Source organism: Lepidochelys kempii, chromosome 6, assembly GCF_965140265.1.
Source record: "Lepidochelys kempii isolate rLepKem1 chromosome 6, rLepKem1.hap2, whole genome shotgun sequence".
NCBI classification, from domain to species: Eukaryota; Metazoa; Chordata; order Testudines; family Cheloniidae; genus Lepidochelys; species Lepidochelys kempii.
The window spans coordinates 14,827,099-14,848,929 of NC_133261.1; the positions used below are offsets into that span (position 1 = coordinate 14,827,099).

The 21,831-nt window shown below is 55.6% G+C and overlaps 1 protein-coding gene across 1 annotated transcript; it reads left to right on the top strand.

The window, feature by feature from the left end:
* The first annotated feature begins 510 nt into the window (after nucleotides 1-510).
* On the top strand, nucleotides 511-19,259 carry TBC1D10C (TBC1 domain family member 10C). The gene is made up of 10 exons (XM_073346852.1): nucleotides 511-834; nucleotides 1,243-1,457; nucleotides 8,445-8,544; nucleotides 8,959-9,066; nucleotides 10,224-10,330; nucleotides 11,150-11,264; nucleotides 11,973-12,038; nucleotides 12,552-12,741; nucleotides 13,427-13,581; nucleotides 17,924-19,259. Exons 1-10 carry the CDS (start codon nucleotides 637-639, stop codon nucleotides 18,440-18,442), a joined length of 1,773 nt encoding a protein of 590 aa, XP_073202953.1. The 5' UTR covers nucleotides 511-636; the 3' UTR covers nucleotides 18,443-19,259.
* The last annotated feature ends 2,572 nt before the right edge of the window (nucleotides 19,260-21,831 follow it).

A 21,831-nucleotide genomic window follows, 5' to 3' on the forward strand; every position in this document is an offset into this window, starting at 1 on the left:
TCCAGCCTCTGCCAGCAGGGGGCGCTGCAGGGAGCGGGGTGGGGGCGCTGGCTGGGGCGGGGGGAGCTCCCGGCTACTCCAGCCCCAGCCTCTGCCAGCAGGGGGCGCTGACTGGGAGGAGGGGAGCTCCCGGCTACTCCAGCTCCAGCCTCTGCCAGCAGGGGGCGCTGCAGGGAGCGGGATGGGGGCGCTGGCTGGAGCAGGGGGAGCTCCCAGCTACTCCAGCCACAGCCTCTGCCAGCAGGGGGCGCTGCAGGGAGCGGGGTGGGGGCGCTGGCTGGGGTGGGGGAGAGCTCCCAGCTACTCCAGCCCCAGCCTCTGCCAGCAGGGGGCGCTGCAGGGAGCAGGGTGGGGGCGCTGGCTGGGGGGGGGGAGCTCCCGGCTACTCCAGCCCCAGCCTCCCCAGCAGGGGGCGCTGACTGGGAGGAGGGGAGCTCCCGGCTACTCCAGCTCCAGCCTCTGCCAGCAGGGGGCGCTGCAGGGAGCCGGGTGGGGGCGCTGACTGGGACGGAGGGGAGCTCCCGGCTACTTCAGCTCCAGCCTCTGCCAGCAGGGGGCGCTGCAGGGAGCGGGGTGGAGGCGCTGCCCCACAAACACACTCCCCGTGGCCTCAGGTTCCCCTCCCCCTTCACCCGCATGCTGCCTGCTGCATCAGCCCTGTCAGGTGCAAAAGGAAATGACAGCAAAGAGGAAATAAGTTTGCAGCGCCCGTGGGGAGCGCGCTGGACTGAGGTGTTGGCAAGGGACGGATGCACGACCGTGCCACTTGGGCACTGCTCCACTGGGAATGGCCCCAGCACAGAGCACGAGCTAAGGGGATTGGGCACATTGAAGGTGAGTGGGAACGAGGGAATGGAGCACGGGGAGGGCTTCTTGGGGACAATGTGGGGACATTGCCTAGGAACCCCCCTGAGCTGTGCCAGGGGGCCAAACTTGGAGACCAGGGCTGCACAAAGTCACCCCCGGGATAGACACAAGAGAATTGGGGTGGGGGGCTCTGTGTGAGGGTGTTACGCTCCCTGCCCAGAAACCAGGCCCCCGTGGGTTCCTCCCCCCAGTACACAGGGCAGACTCTGGGGGAGAGGGGATGAGGGGCACCAGGGGGCAGACCCTGGGGGAGATGGGGGTGCAGGGCCCTGGGCAGGTCAGACCCTGGGGATGTCTCCTGGGGTGTTGGGTTCAGGGCTGGCCATGCTGGGCGCTCACTGCAGGCCCCTCTCCCTGCCCTCTCTCCCCCTGCAGGGTGCTGGGCTCGCAGGCATGGCATCCGGCCCCATGTCCTCTGCTGACTCCTCCAGCCTCAGTACCCCGGAGGAGCTGTTGGACACCTTCGACTCAGCCCTTGGGCGCCATGATGACTCCAGCTCGCTGGGCTCCGACTCTGAGCTGAACGGGGCTGCCCCCTATCGCCAGACCGACCGCTATGGCTTCCTTGGGGCCAGTGGCGCCCAGGATGGGTGAGTGGGGCAGGCCTGGGCATTGGAGTGCTCAAAGTGGGCATTGCAGAGGGGTGCTGCAAAAGGCACTCCTGTGTCCCCTGGGGGTGAGCACGCTGCATGGCTGACCTGGATGCCTGGGTCCCATTCCTCGTCCTGATATCTTCCTCCCTGGAACCATCATGGGTGCTGGGCTGATACCCACCTGAGCTTTGAGCCTGGATCCAGCATCTCCCCAGTCTGTGAGCTGAGGATATGGGGTGCTCAGGCCCATAGAACGGACATACACAGAGGAGCTGAGCCCCTGGCCTGGGGACTGGGGAATCAGCCCACATCCAAGAGGAGCAGCTTGTGGTTGTGACCCTGCCCCCCACCTCTCTCCTAGTCCTGCTGCCCCCTGGGGGGTGGGGCAGAAGCAGGGAAGAGGTGGAGTTTGGGGAACGAGGGTCTCAGAAACTGGGAGAGAGAACAGTTTGGGACTCTTGCATCAGGGCCCTGTGCACCAGCCCCACCTCCCTAACAGCCAGATGTAGGGGAGCCCCCGACCCAGGGAATATGTCGGGGATGCCCTCTGGGGTCTCCACACCCAAGGTGCTAGTGAGGGCAGGCACTCTGCTGGGGAGGCACAACGGTCCCTGGGCACCCCGGTTCACTCTCTGTACCTTCCCCCAGCTGGGGAATCACGAGTGGGTGTACAGCCCCAAAGCTGGATCCAGGTAGAGTCGGCTCAGGCCATCAGCCTCATGGCTGGGTCAGCTGAGGTTGCGGGAGCTTTCGGGGTAGGGTTTGGAAGAGCCCATGCCACCCTGGTGCCAGTGTGCCATGCTGCTGCCCCGCTTCCTGCAGCAGAGTGTCCTGTGTGCCCTCCTTCCTAGAGGCAGCCCCAGCCCCATAACTGTCTACGTGTACAATCACAATAACACCTAGCTGTTCCAGAGCACCTGCCATCCCATCTCCTATTGGATGGGAGAGGTGCGGGGGTGGTGTCCTACTCCCCATTGTACAGATGGGGAAACTGAGGCACCAACCAGGGCAGGTGACCTGCCCCAGCTCACACAGCCAGCACTGACTGCAAAGTGCTGCAGGGTGAAAGATGCTATGTTACTATAACATCCTCTCCTGCTTCCCTGGGACCTGGATTATTGGGGTGTCTCCCTGGACACTGGGCTAGCTGATGGTGATAATAAATGTGAGGGCTAAGCTTAGCTAGTGCCAAGGGGTTTAGTGGTGATTATTCAGCATGGCAAGGCTAAGGTCTGTTTGGTTGTTGTTTTAATGCACAGTGTGCTAAAGGCAGATGACAGGGTGGGGTTTTCTAACTACCTGCTCAGTCAGGATTCCAAGGTCCTCCCTTGGGGGAGGGGGGCATGTTTAAGTAGGGTCTAACCAAACAGATCCCAGTTCTGAAATCTGCAAGGTGCGTCTGCAAAGGAGCAGAGCTCAGGAACACCAGAGATGGAAGCTCTGTCTTTGGAGGGGATTTTCCCTCCCCTTCCTTACTGTTCGTTACAAAAACCGTAGGAAATGAAATGCAAACTATGACATCAATGCAACACGCGGAGGCATGGGAAGGCTCCTGGATCCCTGGCTGGAAGGCCAGAAGGGGCTGTTCTGATCATCTAGTCCAGTGGTTTTCAACTTTTTTCATTTACAGACCCCAAAAAAATTTCAAATGGAGGGTGCAGGCCCCTTTGGAAATCTTAGACATGATCTGCAGACCCCACCCATGATCTGCAGACCCCACCCATGATCTGCAGACCACAGGCTGAAAACCACTGGTCTAGTCTGATCTCCTGTGGAGCCCAGGGGTGACTCCTCCACTGATCCCAGAACTTGTGATGAGCTCGAGCGGGTCTTTAGAGATGTCCCCTCTGGACTGCCAGGCACCGAGGCCTGGAGAATGCTCCGGCCCTGGGGGAAGCTGGGGAACTCTGCCCCATTCCCATGCCATGATCCTGCAGAGAACATGAGCTCAGAAGCTGTGGTTTTCTTCCTAACTACTCACACCTGTCCATGGCCCTTTTCTTTCTTTGGGTTCTGGGGGTGGGGCGTGTGCTAATGACGGGTGTGAGGCCCATGTCAGCCCCAGAGAAGAGCTCTGGCCCCTCACCCCTCTGGGAAGGGCTCTGACCACTGTGAGTGCTGGGCCAAGGGAGGGGAGCACCCTGGACCCCTCGACCCGCATGAACTAACTTCCTGTTTCAGCAGCTCATGGCTCAGCCACATCCTGTCCCTGTCTCCATGGTGATGTGCACACCGTGCTTGCAGCAGTGTGCGGTCAGGGACGTCAGTGCCCCAGCCTCTCCCACCCCCACCTCACCCCGCCGAGCGGCTCAGGGTGTGAACGGGCCCAGGAGAGAAGAGAGAACAGCCCTGTTCAGCCCCACACCTGTTTTCCCTGGGATCCTTTCCTACAGCCTTGCCCTGGGGATCCACTCTGTGCTGCTGGGAAGGTTGCATGTGGTGGGGCTGCCAACCTGCCCCCGAAGGCAATTCCCCTGCCCAACAGACCTGTCACTGCCCACACCCGTGTCCTGATAAAGAGTATGAGAGTGAAGCTCTGTGGGTTAAAACACTGATAGTCTTACTCCCTCTTTATTCAGTGTTTATTTGCTCATTATTCAGTATTTGCTCGCTCATTACTCAGTGTTTACTTGGTCATTACTCAATGTTTATTTGCTCATTACTCAGTGTTTACATGGACATTACTCGGTGTTTATTCGCTCATTGCTCGGTGTTTATGTGGACATTACTCAATGTTTACTCACTCATTACTTGTTATGTGGACATTACTCAATGTTTACTCGCTCGTTGGTGTTTATATGTGGACATTACTCAATGTTTACTCACTCATTACTCTGTGTTTACGCACTCATTACTTTGTGTTTACTCACACATTACTCAGTGTTTATTTACTCATTACTCAGTGTTTACACACTCAATAGTCAGTGTTTACACACTGATTACCCAGTGTTTAGGTGCTCATTACTCATTACAACAAAAATGATTAGGAGTATGGAATAGCTTTTACATGTGAAGAGATTAAAAAGACTGGGACTGTTCAGCTTGAAAAAGAAACGACTAAGGGGGGCTATGGTAGTGGTCTATAAAATCATAACTGGTGTGGAGAAAGTGAATAAGGAAGTGTTATTTACCCCTTCACATAACACAAGAACCCGGGGTCACCCGATGAAATTAACAGGCAGCAGGTTTAAAACAAACAAAAGGAAGTATTTCTTCACACAACACACAGTCAGTCTGTGGAACTCATTGCCAGGGGATGTTGTGATGGCCAAAAGTATAGCTGGGTTCAAGAAATAATTAGATAAGTTCATGGAGAATAGGTCCATCAATTACTTTTAGCCAAGATGGTCAAGGACAAACCCCATGCTCTGGGTGTCCCTAAACCTTTAACTGCCAGATGCTGGGAGTGGATGATATGGGATGGATCACTCAATAATTGCCCTGTTCTGTTCATTCCCTCTGAAATACCTGGCATTGGCCACTCTCAGAAGACAGAATACTGGACTAGAGGGATCATTGGTCTGAGCCAGTATGGCCTCTCTTACATTCTTAGTGTTTACTCACTTGTTACTCCATGTTGTTTACTCACTCGTTACAGCAGCATCACTATAGTGTAGACACGTGCTATGGTGAGGGAAGGCATTTTTCCATTGCTGTAGTAAATCCACCCCCGTCGAGAGGCAGTAGCTAGGCCAATAGAGGAATTCTTCCATCAACCTAGCTGTGTCTGCAGTCAGGGTTAGGTTGACCTAACTATGTTGCACAGGGCATGACATTTTCCACAGTCCTTAGTGATGTAGCTAGGTTGACCTAAGTTTTATATGTAGACCAGGCCTCAGTGTTTACTCGCTTGTTATTCAGTGTTTACTCACTCGTTACTCAGGTGTTACATAGGCCCAGATGGAGGGCAGGCAGTTTGTGGCAGGTGCCAGTTCTGCCCTCCTCACAGGCTACAACAACCCTTGAGGCTCAACTAGTGCCTCTGCTGCAGTAGACCGATGGAGCTTTGCACAGAACAGTCAGAGACAGTGCAGCACCTCCCCTCCCCTGTTCTGCCCCTAGGACACCACATCTACCTGGGGCTGCTGCAAGGTGGCACATGAACTGGCAAAGCCAACTTTGCACCTGGACCTAGGGTCCTCTGCATAAAGACTAAACTGGGAGGAGTGGTAGATACGCTGGAGGGGAGGGATAGGATACAGAAGGACCTAGACCAATTGGAAGATTGGGCCAAAAGGAATCTGATGAGGTTCAATAAGGATAAGTGCAGGGTCCTGCACTTAGGACGGAAGAACCCAATGCACAGCTACAGACTAGGGACCGAATGGCTAGGCAGCAGTTCTGCAGAAAAGGACCTAGGGGTGACAGTGGACGAGAAGCTGGATATGAGTCAGCAGTGTGCCCTTGTTGCCAAGAAGGCCAATGGCATTTTGGGATGTATAAGTAGGGGCATAGCGAGCAGATCGAGGGACGTGATCGTTCCCCTCTATTCGACATTGGTGAGGCCTCATCTGGAGTACTGTGTGTAGTTTTGGGCCCCACACTTCAAGAAGGATGTGGATAAATTGGAGAGAGTCCAGCGAAGGGCAACAAAAATGATTAGGGGTCTGGAACACATGAGTTATGAGGAGAGGCTGAGGGAGCTGGGATTGTTTAGCCTGCAGAAGAGAAGAATGAGGGGGGATTTGATAGCTGCTTTCAACTACCTGAAAGGGGGTTCCAAAGAGGATGGCTCTAGACTGTTCTCAATGGTAGCAGATGACAGAACGAGGAGTAATGGTCTCAAGTTGCAGTGGGGGAGGTTTAGATTGGATATTAGGAAAAACTTTTTCACTAAGAGGGTGGTGAAACACTGGAATGCGTTACCTAGGGAGGTGGTAGAATCTCCTTCCTTAGAGGTTTTTAAGGTCAGGCTTGACAAAGCCCTGGCTGGGATGATTTAACTGGGAATTGGTCCTGCTTTGAGCAGGGGGTTGGACTAGATGACCTTCTGGGGTCCCTTCCAACCCTGATATTCTATGATTCTATGATTCTATGACTCCCTAGGGCAACAGGGAGTTGAGCCCTTGGCATTTGCTAGGTCATTACTCAGCCATGTTTAGTTGGTTATTATTCAAATGCCACCTGGTGTTTGCTTAGCCATTGCTCAGTATTCAGTTAGTATTTACTCAGTCATTATTCAGGGTTTACTCAGTGGTTATTAAGGCATTGTGTGGTGTTCATTTAGTCATTACTCAGTAGTCAGGGTTTACTAAATTGTTACTAAGTGTTTATTGAGTCATTATTTGGTCTTTACCTGGTCATTACTCATGGTTTACTCAGTTGTTACTTGATCACTCCTTTGCTGCTACTCAGGTTTATGTAGTCATTACCCAAGCATTACTTGATATTTACTCAGATGCTACTCAGCAATTACTTGCTAATGCTCAGTGTTTACTCACTTGTTACTCAGGGATTAGTAAGTATTTACTCAGTCATTACTCACTGATTAGTTGTGAATCATTACTCCTTGCTTACTTGGCCGTTACTCAAACTCATGGTCTCCATGGCAGAAGGAATGCATCCAGATCTGGTTGCTCAGAATGTGCCCCATGAATTTACAAACCCAATAAACAAGAGATCTGTGCTTCTGGTGGGAGTGTGGGGGTTGTGGGGTGTCTCTGAAGCACATGGAGGGTGAAAAGCAATGCTCTGGGTCTCTAAACAATAACAGACGGTTAAGACAATGCTCCCTCAGCATGCAGAATGTGGGGGTGACGCTGGGGGGGAGGTCTATGGCTCATCTGGGGGTAGTGTTGGCAGGGTGATGGTGCTGCCAGCCTGTAGCTGGGGTTAGGCAGGAGAAGGGTCAGAGTTAAGGTGATGTTAGAATCATAGAATCATAGAATATCAGGGTTGGAAGGGACCCCAGAAGGTCATCTAGTCCAACCCCCTGCTCAAAGCAGGACCAATTCCCAGTTAAATCATCCCACCTAGGGCTTTGTCAAGCCTGACCTTAAAAACCTCTAAGGAAGGAGATTCTACCACCTCCCTAGGTAACGCATTCCAGTGTTTCACCACCCTCTTAGTGAAAAAGTTTTTCCTAATATCCAATCTAAACCTCCCCCACTGCAACTTGAGACCATTACTCCTCGTTCTGTCATCTGCTACCATTGAGAACAGTCTAGAGCCATCCTCTTTGGAACCCCCTTTCAGGTAGTTGAAAGCAGCTATCAAATCCCCCCTCATTCTTCTCTTCTGCAGGCTAAACAATCCCAGCTCCCTCAGCCTCTCCTCATAACTCATGTGTTCCAGTCCCCTAATCATTTTTGTTGCCCTTCGCTGGACTCTCTCCAATTTATCCACATCCTTCTTGAAGTGTGGGGCCCAAAACTGGACACAGTACTCCAGATGAGGCCTCACCAATGTCGAATAGAGGGGAACGATCACGTCCCTCGATCTGCTCGCTATGCCCCTACTTATACATCCCAAAATGCCATTGGCCTTCTTGGCAACAAGGGCACACTGCTGACTCATATCCAGCTTCTCGTCCACTGTCACCCCTAGGTCCTTTTCTGCAGAACTGCTGCCTAGCCATTCGGTCCCTAGTCTGTAGCTGTGCATTGGGTTCTTCCGTCCTAAGTGCAGGAACATCCTGATTTGCCTAGTGTTTAGTTTTCACATTCCCAGGTGCCACCTCCCCCTGCCCAGCCCCAGGGTAGGGCAGGGGTACAGGGAGCTGAGGCAGCAGTACGCAGAGAGGAAGGATTGGACAGGGGGTGGGCAATGAGGAGGCTGTGCTCTCTTCCCAGAGAAGTGCCCCAGGAGGGGAGCCTAGTGCGGCGACTGAATGAGGGAGAAGAGGGGGCACAAGCGAGGAGGAAAGAGGGAATGAAAGAGAGGTAGAAGGGGTGCACCAGGGGGACAAAGAGATGGTAGGAATGGAGGCACAGGGCGAGGAGGAGATGGCCTTTGGCCTGACACCCATTCTCTTCACTAATCCAGCCCGGCCCAGCCCCCAGTAGAGCTCGTCCGGCACCGGGAAAACAGATGGCTGGAGATGACATCACACTGGGAGAAGGCCATGGCCAGGAGGTACAAGAAGGTGAGGAGGAGCCACAGAGAAATCCCAACCCCTCTATGGGGCCACCCCGATTGCCCAGTGGGGCACTCAGCCCTCCCATGGAGCACCCCAAAGGGCCCTGCTAATTCCCCCAGGGAGCAACCAGTCTCCCCATAGGGCACCCCAGTGTCCTCCAGTCCCCCAGGGGATTGGCTGCTGCCAGGGCTTCCCCCATTACATCTCCTGACAGTGTCATACCACACAGCTGAGCCCCCTGGAGCTAGGGTCTCCCTGCCCCTGAAGCCTGTGTCCCAGGGCCCTGGCTCTGTCTAGTGTCTAGCATGCTGGACCCCCATTCCCTGGCCTCGTCCCATGGGGGGGGTGCACTGGGTCCCCTCTCCCTGGCCCTGTCCTGTGGAGGGTTGTGCTGTGGTTGATGCAGTTCTCTGGCTCCAGGTGAAGGTCCTGTGCCGTAAAGGGATCCCCTCGTCCATGCGAGCCCGCTGCTGGCCCCTGCTGTGTGGAGGGCAGGCCAGCATGACCCGCAACCAGGGCAAGTACAAGGTAACCAGCTCCTCCCCTCTCCCCTGCCTCCCTGGCAGCTCCCACTCTCCCTCGGCATCCTCTGCCTCCCACCCACCACCTCTGGCCCACCAGCATCCATGCCGATGCCCCCAAGCTCTGAGCCAGCTGCCTCCCACACTTTCACACGCCTGGCTCTAGGCACTGGCTATGCACAAGGCTACCCTGTATTGACTAGCGTGCAGAGAGGATAACATCCCAGCTAGCACTGCTGCTAGGGGAGCGCTCCTTTACCTCTTGCAGCAGGCACCTGCATTGCTGCAGTGGCAGGAGGGGAGCTCTCCGCTCCCCAGGGCCAGAGGGCAGGGGGTTAATATAGAGGGTGAAAGGGCCTGATCTTGTTCTCCCTGACCCTGCTGACTGCCATGGGGTGACTGGCAGGAGAACAGGATCTGGCCCCAGGGTGAGTCATTGTCAGTGTCAGAATATGACGTCTCGAGGCCCAGATCCACTGGATCTGTGCTATGACCCAGCTTATAAACAGTGCTGTGTGGGTACCCCTTCAGTGTACCAGTCTCCCGAGGGGTCTCATTCTTCCTTCAGGGCTGGCCACAAGGCCTTAATGCCTCCAAGATGGAGCTGCTGGACTCCAGCCCTCCTATTTTGTGCTATGAGCTCTGCCCCACGAGTCCCAGCTGAGCCAGATGCCTGGTCAGAGATATTCACCCCCTCCAAGGCCCCGCTGGCACATGGTGCAGGGAGTCCTGAGGGGAGAAGCAGAGGGACAAAAGTTAAGACATCATCTGTCCTGACCAGCACCAGAGCTCCATGAGCCATGCTGCTGCTGTGAGAACTGCAGTTTCCTTTCTCTGTCCGTGTCCCTCAGTCCCAGGTGAGAGACTGCAACTGATTTCATGTGTTCAGCCTGCTGGGAGCCCTTGCTGATAGGTGGCAGTTCAGTCATTGGGGTTTCCATTGCTCTTGGTTGGTCCCAGCCAGAGCCGAAGGACCCACATCCAGTTGCTCTGATGCCCCTTCTGGCCCACACTGCGCCTGCAAACACAACCACCATGCCAGGAGCCACTAATAGCCGCCCCAGGCCCTGATCTCCCGCCGCTAACCCTGAGCCCCTGCCTGGGGGATGGAGTGGGGTGGCCCACTTCCTATCGCCATAGTCACCCATTGCCGTGTCACCGTAGGAACTGGAACAGTCACCTGGCGACCCGCAGTGGTTGGAGACCATTGAGAAGGACATCCACCGCCAGTTCCCCTTCCACGAGATGTTCCTGTCGCCTGAGGGGCACGGGTAAGGGGGTGGCAGGGGCACAGCCAAGTGCTGGGGGAGCAGAGGGAAAACCCTGCTGGGGCTAATGCCTGAGTTGTCCCTGCAGCTGGAGCGGGGTGCTGTGTCCTGCCACCCAGGCCAGGATGATCCTCCTGGCTGGGCAGCGCTGCCCTAGTGGGCCTGTGGTTCCCATTCCAGGCACTTGCCACTGAGTGGTGCTGTCTCCCCACTGACACCAGCTCCCAGCGGCTCCAGTTAAAGAGCAGGGATTGTCCAAGGGGCAGGGGGAATGTGGCTGGGGTCCATGCCATTGAGTTGCGCCGGCTGGGGCACCACTCGGGCATATGAGCCAGAATCATCCCCCCACACCCGGGCAACCTGCAACTGAATGGTGTCCCCTGGGGAGTGCCCAGCTGGGCAGCAGAGTTACCCCCAAACCCCTGAGGAGAGGAGGAGTGTGTGACCCATCTATCAGTCCCCATCCACACTCCTCCTTCCTTCTATCTATCCCTCCCTCCCTTCCTCCCTCCCTATTCACACTCCTTCCTCCCTCCATCCACATGCACACCTATCTCTCCCTCCCTCTATCCACACATCCACCCAAGAGACTCCCCTCTAGGTATCTATTTAGAGAGTTCTGTATATACGTAGCCTCATGGACTCAGGACACCTGGGTTCTCTTCCCAAAGGTCTGATCTGACATGGGGTGGGGTATGGGTGGTGGCAGGGGATGATACTGGGCTAGATGGGCCCAGTGTTCTGGTCCTGTATGGGGAGGGAGCTCTGCACCGGGCACCCCATGTCCAGGCCCAACTCTAACACCCAGCCCCATCCATGCAGGCAGCGAGGGCTCCTGCAGCTCCTGAAGGCCTACACTGTGTACCGGCCCCGCGAGGGCTACTGCCAGGCCCAGGGCCCTGTGGCTGCAGTGCTGCTCATGCACATGCCTGCTGAGGTGAGTCATGCTCAGCAGCTACTGGGAACCATGCCCTCCCCCAACTGCACTGCCTCCCCCCCTGCCCTGGCACCTGACCTAACTGCCCTACCCCTCCTCCACTCCCTGCCCCTCCCCCGCTGCCCAGCATCTGTCCTCACTGCCCTGCCCCTCCCCTACTGCCCTGCCCCTCCCTGCAGGTCACCCGCCCTCACTGTCCTGCCTCTGTACCCATTGCCTTGCCCCACCTCATCCTACTGCCCAGCCCCACCTCACAGGGCACCCACCCCCATTGCCCTGCCCCTGTCCCCACTCTCCTGAACCCACACCAGGCACCTGCCCTCACTGCCCTGCCCCACCCTGTCGAGTACCCACCCCCATTGTTCTGCCTCCCTGTGATATAACCCCATCCACTCATGGGCACTGACTCATGGGCACTGCCCTCCCCCATGGAGCAGCCAGCTCCCATCCCCTCACAAGACACCCTCCCCATCCCCATGGGTCACCAACCCCACTCCCAGCCCTCATTAGCCAGTACCCTCAGGCCCCTTTGCATGCTGGGGCAGCCAGTTCCCCTCTCCCCCACACATGATACACACCTTCCCCCTCACATAAACTCTGTGTTGCTCCCCTGACAGCCCCCTGTGCCTCTCCTCTATTCACCACTGCCCCCGTGTGCTCCGGGGACTCCAACATCCCCCATGACTAATGTCTCTCCCTCCTCTGCAGCAAGCCTTCTGGTGCCTGGTGCAGATCAGTGAGCGCTACCTGCCTGGCTACTACAGCCCCGAGATGGTGAGAAACCCCCTGTGCCCCTCCCCCAGGATGGGAATTCCACAGGGTCATGGACCCTTATAAGATGCAACATAGAGTCAGCAAGGGATGGGGAGGAGCCTGCAGCTGCCTGGCCTCGCCCTCCCCATCAGGGGGCGCTCGGACACCAGGGATGGGGAGGAGCCTGCAGCTGCCTGGCCTCGCCCTCCCCATCAGGGGGTGCTGGGACACCAGGGATAGGGAGGAGCCTGCAGCTGCCTGGCCTTGCCCTCCCCATCAGGGGGCGCTCGGACACCAGGGAGAGGGAGGATTCCTGCTGTGACACCACGGAGGGGGAGGAACCTGCACTGCCCAGCCTCACCCTCCCCAGCAGGGGGTGCTGTGACACCAGGGAGGAGGAGGAGCCTGCACTGCCAACCCTACCTTCCCCAGCAGGGGAGTAGGAGAGGGCTATGGAGCTGGAGCCTGTATGCTTGGCAGCAGGGTGAGGCTGTGCAGCGGGCAGATCTGATGGGTTCTTGGTTGCCCCCACAGGAGGCAGTTCTGCTAGATGGCGAGGTCTTCATGGCACTGCTGCGACGCGTCTGCCCCAAGGCCTACAAGCACCTACAGAAGCATGATGTGGGGCCGCTGCTCTACGTCACTGAGTGGTTCCTGTGCCTCTACAGCCGCACCCTGCCCTTCCCCACCGTGCTGCGCATCTGGGATGCCTTCCTCAGCGAGGGTGTGTGATACGCTGGCTCAGCCCAGAGCTCCACCAACTGCCAGCCATCCAGCCTGCAGCCAGGGCTGTACTGGGGGCATGGTCCTGCACAATTTATGCTCCCCCACAGCTGAGACGTCCTGGCTGCTCTGGACCAGGAGGGGCGGGGCCGGGTCATGTTGTCTTGGTGGTTTCACAGCTCCCCACAAGCCTGCTGCCTGTTTCATGGCTCCACCTTCCCCAGCTCCGCTGACTGCTTCATGGCTCCCACACACACCTTGACTGGCTGTTTCATGGCTCCCCTCCCAGGTCCCCTGGCTGTTTCATGGCTCACCCGGCCACCTCTTGGCTCCCCCTCCCAGAGGCCTTTGACTGTTTCAAGGCTCTCCCCCCACCCCCCCCAGCTCACCTGGCTGTTTCATGGTGTCCCCCACACACAGCTCCCCAGGCTGGTTCATGCCTCCCTGTGTAGGTCCTCCTGGTTGTTTCACATTCTCTCTCTCTCTCTCTCACTCACACAGAGCTCCCCTGACAGTTTCATGGCTCCCCCTCCCAGGTGCCTTTAGCTGTTTCATGGCTCCCTCCTAGGTCACCATGGCTGTTTCAGCCCCTCCTGCCCGCTCGCCCCCATCTCCTGGCTGTTTCAGGGCTGCGCCAGCGCCCCCTACTGCTGGCTTGGGGCCTGACGGCTGCGATCTCCCTGCAGGGGTGAAGGTGCTGTTCCGGGTGGGGCTGGTGCTGGTGCGCCTGGCTCTGGGCTCTTCGGAGAAGCTGCGGGACTGCACGGGCGTGGTGGAGACACTGGAAAAGCTGCGCAGCATCCCGGCCCGCCTGCTGCAGGAGGACACATTCATGGCCGAGGTGAGGCACAAGGCAGGGACCAGGCTGGATTTCTGCTGCAGAGATAGGAACCTTCTCCAGCCTCCAGCACAGCCCCTGGTGGGGCCAGGTCTCCCTCCTCTATTCAACCCACAGGGCCAGGCATCCCCAGCTCCTTCCTCCCCCATTCTCCTGCCCCCTCCCCAACTCAGTCCCTGCAGGGACAGGCCTCCCCAGCTCTGTCCTGCCCCCTTCTTCTGCCCCCTCCCCAACTCAGCTCCCAAAGGCCATGCGTCCCCAGCTTTGACCTCCCCCTCACCCTGCCCTGCCCCTTCCCCAATTCAGCCCCCTGAGAGGCTTACAGCACAGTGCACACTGCTGGGGAGGGAGGGGCTGGGCAGCTGCTTTACAGGCTTTACTTTCCCCCCACCCCCCAGTGTCATAGAATCATAGAATATCAGGGTTGGAAGGGACCTCAGGAGGTCATCTAGTCCAACCCCCTGCTCAAAGCAGGACCAATCCCCAACTAAATCATCCCAGCCAGGGCTTTGTCAAGCCTGACCTTAAAAACCTCAAAGGATGGAGATTCCACCACCTCCCTAGGTAACGCATTCCAGTGTTTCATCACCCTCCGAGTAAAAAAGTTTTTCCTAATATCCAACCTAAACCTCCCCCACCGCAACTTGAGACCATTACTCCTCGTTCTATCATCTGCTACCACGGAGAACAGTCTAGAGCCATCCTTTTTGGAACCCCCTTTCAGGTAGTTGAAAGCAGCTATCAAATCCCCCCTCATTCTTCTCTTCTGCAGACTAAACAATCCCAGTTCCCTCAGCCTCTCCTCATAAGTCATGTGTTCCAGTCCCCTAATCATTTTTGTTGCCCTCCGCTGGACATTTTCCAATTTTTCCACATCCTTCTTGTAGTGTGGGACCCAAAACTGGACACAGTACTCCAGATGTGGCCTCACCAATGTTGACTCATATCCAGCTTCTCATCTACTGTAACCCCCTAGGTCCTTTTCTGCAGAACTGCTGCCTACTCATTCGGTCCCTAGTCTGTAGCGATGCATGGGATTCTTTCGTCCTAAGTGCAGGACTCTGCACTTGTCCTTGTTGAACCTCATCAGATTTCTTTGGCCCAATCCTCTAATTTGTCTAGGGCACTCTGTATCCTATCCCTACCCTCCAGCGTAAATACCTCTCCTCCCAGTTTAGTGTCATCTGCTGAGGGTGCAATCCACACCATCCTCCAGATCATTAATGAAGATATTGAACAAAACCGGCCCCAGGACCGACCCTTGGGGCACTCCACTTGATACTGGCTGCCAACTAGATATGGAGCCATTGATCACTACCCGTTGAGCCTGACAGTCTAGCCAGGTTTCTATCCACCTTATAGTCCATTCATCCAGCCCACACTTCTTTAACTTGCTGGCAAAAATACTGTGGGATACCGTGTCAAAAGCTTTACTAAAGTCAAGGAACAACACGTCCACTGCTTTCCCCTCATCCACAGAGCCAGTTATCTCGTCATAGAAGGCAATTAGATTAGTCAGGCATGACTTGCCCTTGGTGAATCCATGCTGACTGTTCCTGGTCACTTTCCTCTCCTCTAAGTGCTTCAGAATTGATTCCTTGAGGACCTGCTCCATGATTTTTCCAGGGACTGAGGTGAGGCTGACTGGCCTGTAGTTCCCAGGATCCTCCTTTTTCCCTTTTTTAAAGATGGGCACTATATTAGCCTTTTTCCAGTTGTCCGGGACCTCCCCCAATCACCAGGAGTTTTCAAAGATAATGGCCAATGGCTCTGCAATTACATCCGCCAACTCCTTTAGCACTCTCTGATGCAGCGCATCCGGTCCCATGGACTTGTGCTCGTCCAGCTTTTCTAAATAGTCCTGAACCACTTCTTTCTCCACAGGGGGCTGGTCACCTCCTCCCCATGCTGTGCTGCCCAGTGCAGTAGTCTGGGAGCTGACCTTGTTCGTGAAGACAGAGGCAAAAGAAGCATTGAGTACATCAGCTTTTTCCACATCCTCTGTCATTAGATTGCCTCCCTCATTCAGTAAGAGGCCCACACTTGCCTTGACTTTCTTCTTGTTGCTAACATACCTGAAGAAACCCTTCTTGTTACTCTTAACATCTCTTGCTAGCTACAACTCCAGATGTGATTTGGCCTTCCTGATTTCACTCCTCCATGCCCGAGCAATATTTTTATACTCCTTCCTGGTCATTTGTCCGATCTTCCACTTCTTGTAAGCTTCTTTTTTATGTTTAAGATCAGCAAGGATTTCACTGTTAAGCCAAGCTGGTCGCCTGCCTTTTTTACTATTCTTTCTACACATCGGGATAGTTTGTCACTGTAACCTCATAAGGATTCTTTAAAATACAGCCAGCTGTGCTGGACTCCTTTCCCCCTCATGTTATTCTTCCAGGGGATCCTGCCCATCAGTTCCCTGAGGGAGTCAAAGTCTGCTTTTCTGAAGTCCAGGGTCCATATTCTGCTGCTCTCCTTTCTTTCCTGTGTCAGGATCCTGAACTCGACAATCTCATGATCACTGCCTCCCAGGTTCCCATCCACTTTTGCTTCCCCTACTAATTCTTATCATAGAATCATAGAATATCAGGGTTGGAAGGGACCTCAGGAGGTCATCTAGTCCAACCCCCTGCTCAAAGCAGGACCAATCCCCAATTAAATCATCCCAGCCAAGGCTTTGTCAAGCCTGACCTTAAAAACTTCTAAGGAAGGAGATTCTACCACCTCCCTAGGTAACGCATTCCAGTGTTTCACCACCCTCCTAGTGAAAAAGTTTTTCCTAATATCCAACCTAAACCTCCCCCACTGCAACTTGAGACCATTACTCCTTGTCCTGTCCTCTTCTACCACTGAGAATAGTCTAGAACCATCCTCTCTGGAACCACCTCTCAGGTAGTTGAAAGCAGCTATCAAATCTCCCCTCATTCTTCTCTTCTGCAGGCTAAACAATCCCAGTTCCCTCAGCCTCTCCTCATAAGTCATGTGTTCCAGACCCCTAATCATTTTTGTTGCCCTTCGCTGGACTCTTTCCAATTTATCCACATCCTTCTTGTAGTGTGGGGCCCAAAACTGGACACAGTACTCCAGATGAGGCCTCACCAATGTCGAATAGAGGGGGACGATCACGTCCCTCGATCTGCTCGCTATGCCCCTACTTATACATCCCAAAATGCCATTGGCCTTCTTGGCAACAAGGGCACACTGCTGACTCATATCCAGCTTCTCGTCCACTGTCACCCCTAGGTCCTTTTCTGCAGAATTGCTGCCTAGCCATTCGGTCCCTAGTCTGTAGCTGTGCATTGGGTTCTTTCGTCCTAAGTGCAGGACCCTGCACTTATCCTTATTGAACCTCATCAGATTTCTTTTGGCCCAATCCTCCAATTTGTCTAGGTCCCTCTGTATCCTATCCCTGCCCTCCAGCGTATCTACCACTCCTCCCAGTTTAGTATCATCCGCAAATTTGCTGAGAGTGCAATCCACACCATCCTCCAGATCATTTATGAAGATATTGAACAAAACCGGCCCCAGGACCGACTCCTGGGGCACTCCACTTGACACCGGCTGCCAACTAGACATGGAGCCATTGATCACTACCCGTTGAGCCTGACAATCTAGCCAACTTTCTACCCACCTAGTCACCCATCATCTAGTCCACTCTCCGCGTTAATACCTGTGGAGAGAACATGAAAACGGTTGCTTACCTGTATCTGCATTGCTGGTACATGGACACTCCCCTTTCTTCTTCTGGAGGTCACATGTTGCCAAATTTCTTCACCGCCCTCCTGTCCCCACTGCGCAGCCTGCTCTGAATCTTCAGAACATTGTGTCCGTAGAAGCATATCCTGACATCTGTCCAGGAAATCTTCAGTTTCTCTTATGCAACACAGGGTCGATACTTGTTTCTTCAGACCTTGAACCTTCTCTTCCAATATGGAGACCAACTTGCACTTTGTACAGACAAATTCGCTTCTGTCCTGTGGAAGAAAGACGTGCAGGTCACAACAGCTGAACACTCCCCATCCATATTACCTTCCTTCTACGAGCTTCCTCAGAAGTTGTAGTAACTACTCAGAGAAGCCGGCAAGATGGCAAGATGTAAGCCTCAGTGGGCCCTCCCCAGGCGAATGCCCAGGAAAACTCCCTCTGTTCGCCGCTCAGCTGGTTTGCAGCTGACTGGCTTTTTATAACAGTCAGGCCCACTCAAAGTCATGGTGCCCTCTGCTGTTTCTCTTCCCTGCACACACCTAGCTGAGGCTTCTCACCTGTGCACTTGGGGTCTCTTTGCACACGGGGCTCCCCCCAAGACTCAGACCCAATGATGTCCCCCCACTCCCATCTCCTGCAGGTTTACGACGTGGCCGTCTCGGACCGCGATGTGGAGCGCGAGTGCCAAAGCCAGCTAGCCAAGCTATGCAAGGTCCGGCCTGATTTCGGGTACCGCCCAGAGCAGCGCCTGCCCAACGCCAAAGCCGTCTTCGACGCCCAGCAGCTGGAGGATGCGCAGCAGCCCGAGAAGGACAAGCACCCAGCGCCCACATTCCTCATCCCCGAGATTGTGGTGGACCCGCCCCCACCCCTCCTGAAGGAGCAGCGCCGGCTGGAGAAGGAGCGGCTGAAGGAGCAGCGCCGACAGGAGCAGGAGCGGCATCAGCAGGAGGAGGTACAGCGCCAGCAAGAGGAGGCGGCAGCCGAGAAGCAGGCACGGAAGAAGAAGCCCCCAGGCAGGAAGAAACCGGACACGCGTGGCAAGACTTTCCACATGGCTCAGCATCCCATGCTCAGCCCAGCGCAAGGGGGCGGGAAAGGGGAGGAGCCTGGTCCCGCCAAGAGAAACTCTGCCCCTTACCTGGAGACCTATTTCTGAATGGGTAGGGCGGAGCCTGCCCTAGCAAGAGAGACTCCACCTCTCACTGGAGACCTGTTTTGAATGGCAGGGGCGGAGCCTGCCCCACCAAGAGAGGCTCCACCCTCTATTTGCTCAATGGATGGAGAGGAGACAGTGTGGGGCGTCGCGTTGAAGAGGGAAGGGGTCTTGGGCTTAGAGGGTTGAGACCCCCCTGCATCCTGTAGCACCGATCAGCAAGGCCTGATTTTCCCAGTCCCCAGCAGCATTCACACTGTGTGATGAACATGCCCACTGCAATCTGGCCACTGGTGTCAGCAACATGAACAGTCCGGCCCCTGCCTGGGCCTTGCTCACGCACAAGCACTGCCCCTCCATTGGAGACCTGACTGAGGCACACAGCTCCTTACGGGAGAGCCAGGCCCCTGGGTACTGTGGCAGCCACCCTGTGAATACTGCAGCCTATGATTGTAGCGGGGAAGAGGGTCAGATTGAAAACTTAAAGGGAAATGAAACTTCTTTCTGGGGTCCCTCCCCCCTGAGCTGTGGCCAGGATGGGGGGTGGGGCTGATGAGCCACCGCTTGGTAGCTTGTCTGTGTAGATGGTATTAAAAGTTCGTCCTGGGGGCAAAAGCCAATCAGAAGTGTTGAATCGGGAGCCTGTTTGTTCAGGAGACCACAGTGGGAGGAAGGAAATAGCCCCATCCACCTACGGGCAGGGGCAGGGCAGCTCTTACCTGACAAACAACAGGAATTACTGGGGGAAGGAAATATGCCCTAAGGCAGCCTCCTGGGGATGGGCCAGGGCAGGAATGGCAGGAGACTGATTGATTGATTTTTCATTGTTCTTAAAATCCAAGGGTTTGGGTCTGTGTTCACCTGTACAAATTGGTGAGGATTACTATCAAGCCTTCCCCAGGAAAGGGGGTGTAGGGTTTGGGGCGATATTTTGGGGGAAGACGTCTCCAAGTGGGCTCTTTCCGTGTTCTCTGTTTAAAACGCTTGGTGGTGGCAGCATACGGTTCAAGGCCAAGGCAAAGTTTGTACCTTGGGGAAGTTTTTAACCTAAGCTGGTAAGAATAAGCTTAGGGGGTCTTTCATTTGGGTCCCCACATCTGTACCCTGAGGATCCCGCAGTGGCTTTCTACGTGGAAGCCAGCTGGGCTAGAAACCTGGATGGCCAGCAGTGAAGGTGCCCTATCCCCGGTGGTGGTCAAATGGGGTGGGATTAAGGACCTTCCCCCTCCGCCCCACAGATGAGTTGGCCTGTGGAGTCAATGCTAGGTAGCAGCCCAAGGCTGCATGATCCAATGACAGCAGGGCCGGTAATTTTTCCACAAAGGGCAGCCAGTAACCAGCTTAGCCCCCTTGTCAGATTACACTGCCATATATAGACAGGCAGCCACACACCTGCAGGGCCCTCCCCCATGCTAATCTGGGCCCATAGGCTGGCCCTTGACACCTGTGCCCCCAGACAGCATTAACTCTCCACCAGGATTAGGCACTGGCCCTGCCAGGTGCAGGAGGCTCACGGAACTGGAAGCAGCTGCTCCCTGCAGAGCCTGAGCTGTGTGCTGGGGCAGGGGGAGAAAGCACCCCCCTCCAGGGGACAAGAAACAGAAACCCTGGGCAGGTCCAGCTGAGATCACTGACTTGTTTTGGAGCCTGGGACCGGATTGGAGTCGGCGCCCCCTAGAAGGGAAAGGCTCTGTGTCCCATTCCCCACCCCCACTGGCCTGGAGCAGCCAGTTGCCCTATGGGTCCATGTAACCCATGTGCTTTGCCCAGGCTGTGGGGATTTTGGTTGCTCCTCGGGCACCTGGCTCTTGGCGCAGGACTCCTGGCACTTCCCCCCCAACACACACACACCGAGCATGCAACCTGCCACCTCCCTCCCCGGTGATAAGATTAGACTTTATCGTTTCAGCTGTGTTGATCTATGGTGGAGGCACTGATATGTAGGGCCTCATTGCTCCATCTCTGCGCTGCCCGTGGGGCTGGGGTGGAGCTCTGAGTCAGGCATGGGGGCTGTTATAGCAGCCCTGCGAGGGCTACTGCCTGGTCCAGGGCCCCGTGGCTGCCAACAGGGCAGAGGGGGAGCCCACAGCAGGGTCTCGCAAGGTGAGCTGGTGGCTCAGATTGGGAAACTGGGGCACAGAGAGGGGAAAGCCTCCTGCCTGGGGTCATGGCCCCACTCTGTGCTCATCCCTGCCCTAGAATCAGCCATGCCTTTTAGAACAAGGCCCTGAGTCCAGATCTCCCTTGGGTAGCTGCTCAGAGGCCGAGGGCTCACTCCCCCTCCCTTAGGGCGTAACCCTATAGAATCCTCTGCCTCCTATAGAATCCCATAGGTTGAATCCAGAACCCTCCAGAAAGAGATTCATTCTCCAGTCTGGTGTCCTTGTATAGGCACCCTATGCCATGTCTGGCTGGTTTCATCTCCTATGGAATTCCGTAGAGACCAAGGAGGGATAAGTGAGATCTTCCCCTGAACAAGCCCAGGCCAGAGATCTCCGATAAATCCAGCTTTATTAAGGAAAAGTAGAGAGTCCTGCTAAAGGCAAACTCACTGATGGGTAGCCTCACAATGGGAGCCCTGCAAGCCAGGGTCGAGGCCCACCTGTGCACAGACAAACAGTGAGAGACAGGCCCTGCCCCGGCTGAGATCAGGGCCCCCTTGTGCCAGGCACTGCACAGACAAACAGTGAGAAACAGGCCCTGCCCCGGCTGAGATCAGGGCCCCCTTGTGCCAGGCACTGCACAGACAAACAGTGAGAGACAGGCCTGCCCCGGCTGAGATCATGGCCCCCTTGTGCCAGGCACTACAGGCATACAGGGAGCCCTGGTCTACACTACAAACTTACGTCAGTATAGCTACGGCAGTCAGGGGTGTGGAAAATCAACACCCCACGTAATGCAGTTGTACGGACCGAATGCCTGGTGCAGACAGCGCTATGTGGACGGGAGGGATTCTCTGGCCAAATTAGCGACTGCCTCTCAGGGAGGTGGATTAATTATGCCAACAGGAGAACCTCTCCTGTCAGCGTAGGTAGCGCCTTCGGTAAGCGCCGCTGTGCTGCTGCAGCGCTGGAATTGTAGCCAAGCCCTGACCTCTGGCTTTGACTGCCCTTGAGTGCTGGAGAGCCAGTCCTGGTGTCAGGTTCCCACAACCCATAAATCCTGAGCTGTGCGTGGGCATGAGCTGTGCTGGGTCTGGCTCTGGGCTGTCCCTCTTTTGTCTCAGAGGGGGTGGCGGGGGCAGATCTGGCCTTCCTAGAACAACACCCACCTGGGCCCTGTTTCTGGGACCTCAGCTTAATAGCTACACTTGTTCTGACCTTTGTGAGGCGGCCCCTCATCCATCCAGCCACTGCTTTGTTTATCCCTGGCTTGGCAAAAGAGCAGGTGTC

Coding starts and splice junctions, on each gene's coding strand:
- TBC1D10C (XM_073346852.1), top strand. CDS start 637: ATGCTGCCTGCTGCATCAGCCCTGTCAGGTGCAAAAGGAAATGACAGC. Junction 11,265..11,972: donor TCATGCACATGCCTGCTGAG/GTGAGTCATGCT, acceptor CCTCCTCTGCAG/CAAGCCTTCTGGTGCCTGGT. Junction 12,039..12,551: donor GCTACTACAGCCCCGAGATG/GTGAGAAACCCC, acceptor TTGCCCCCACAG/GAGGCAGTTCTGCTAGATGG.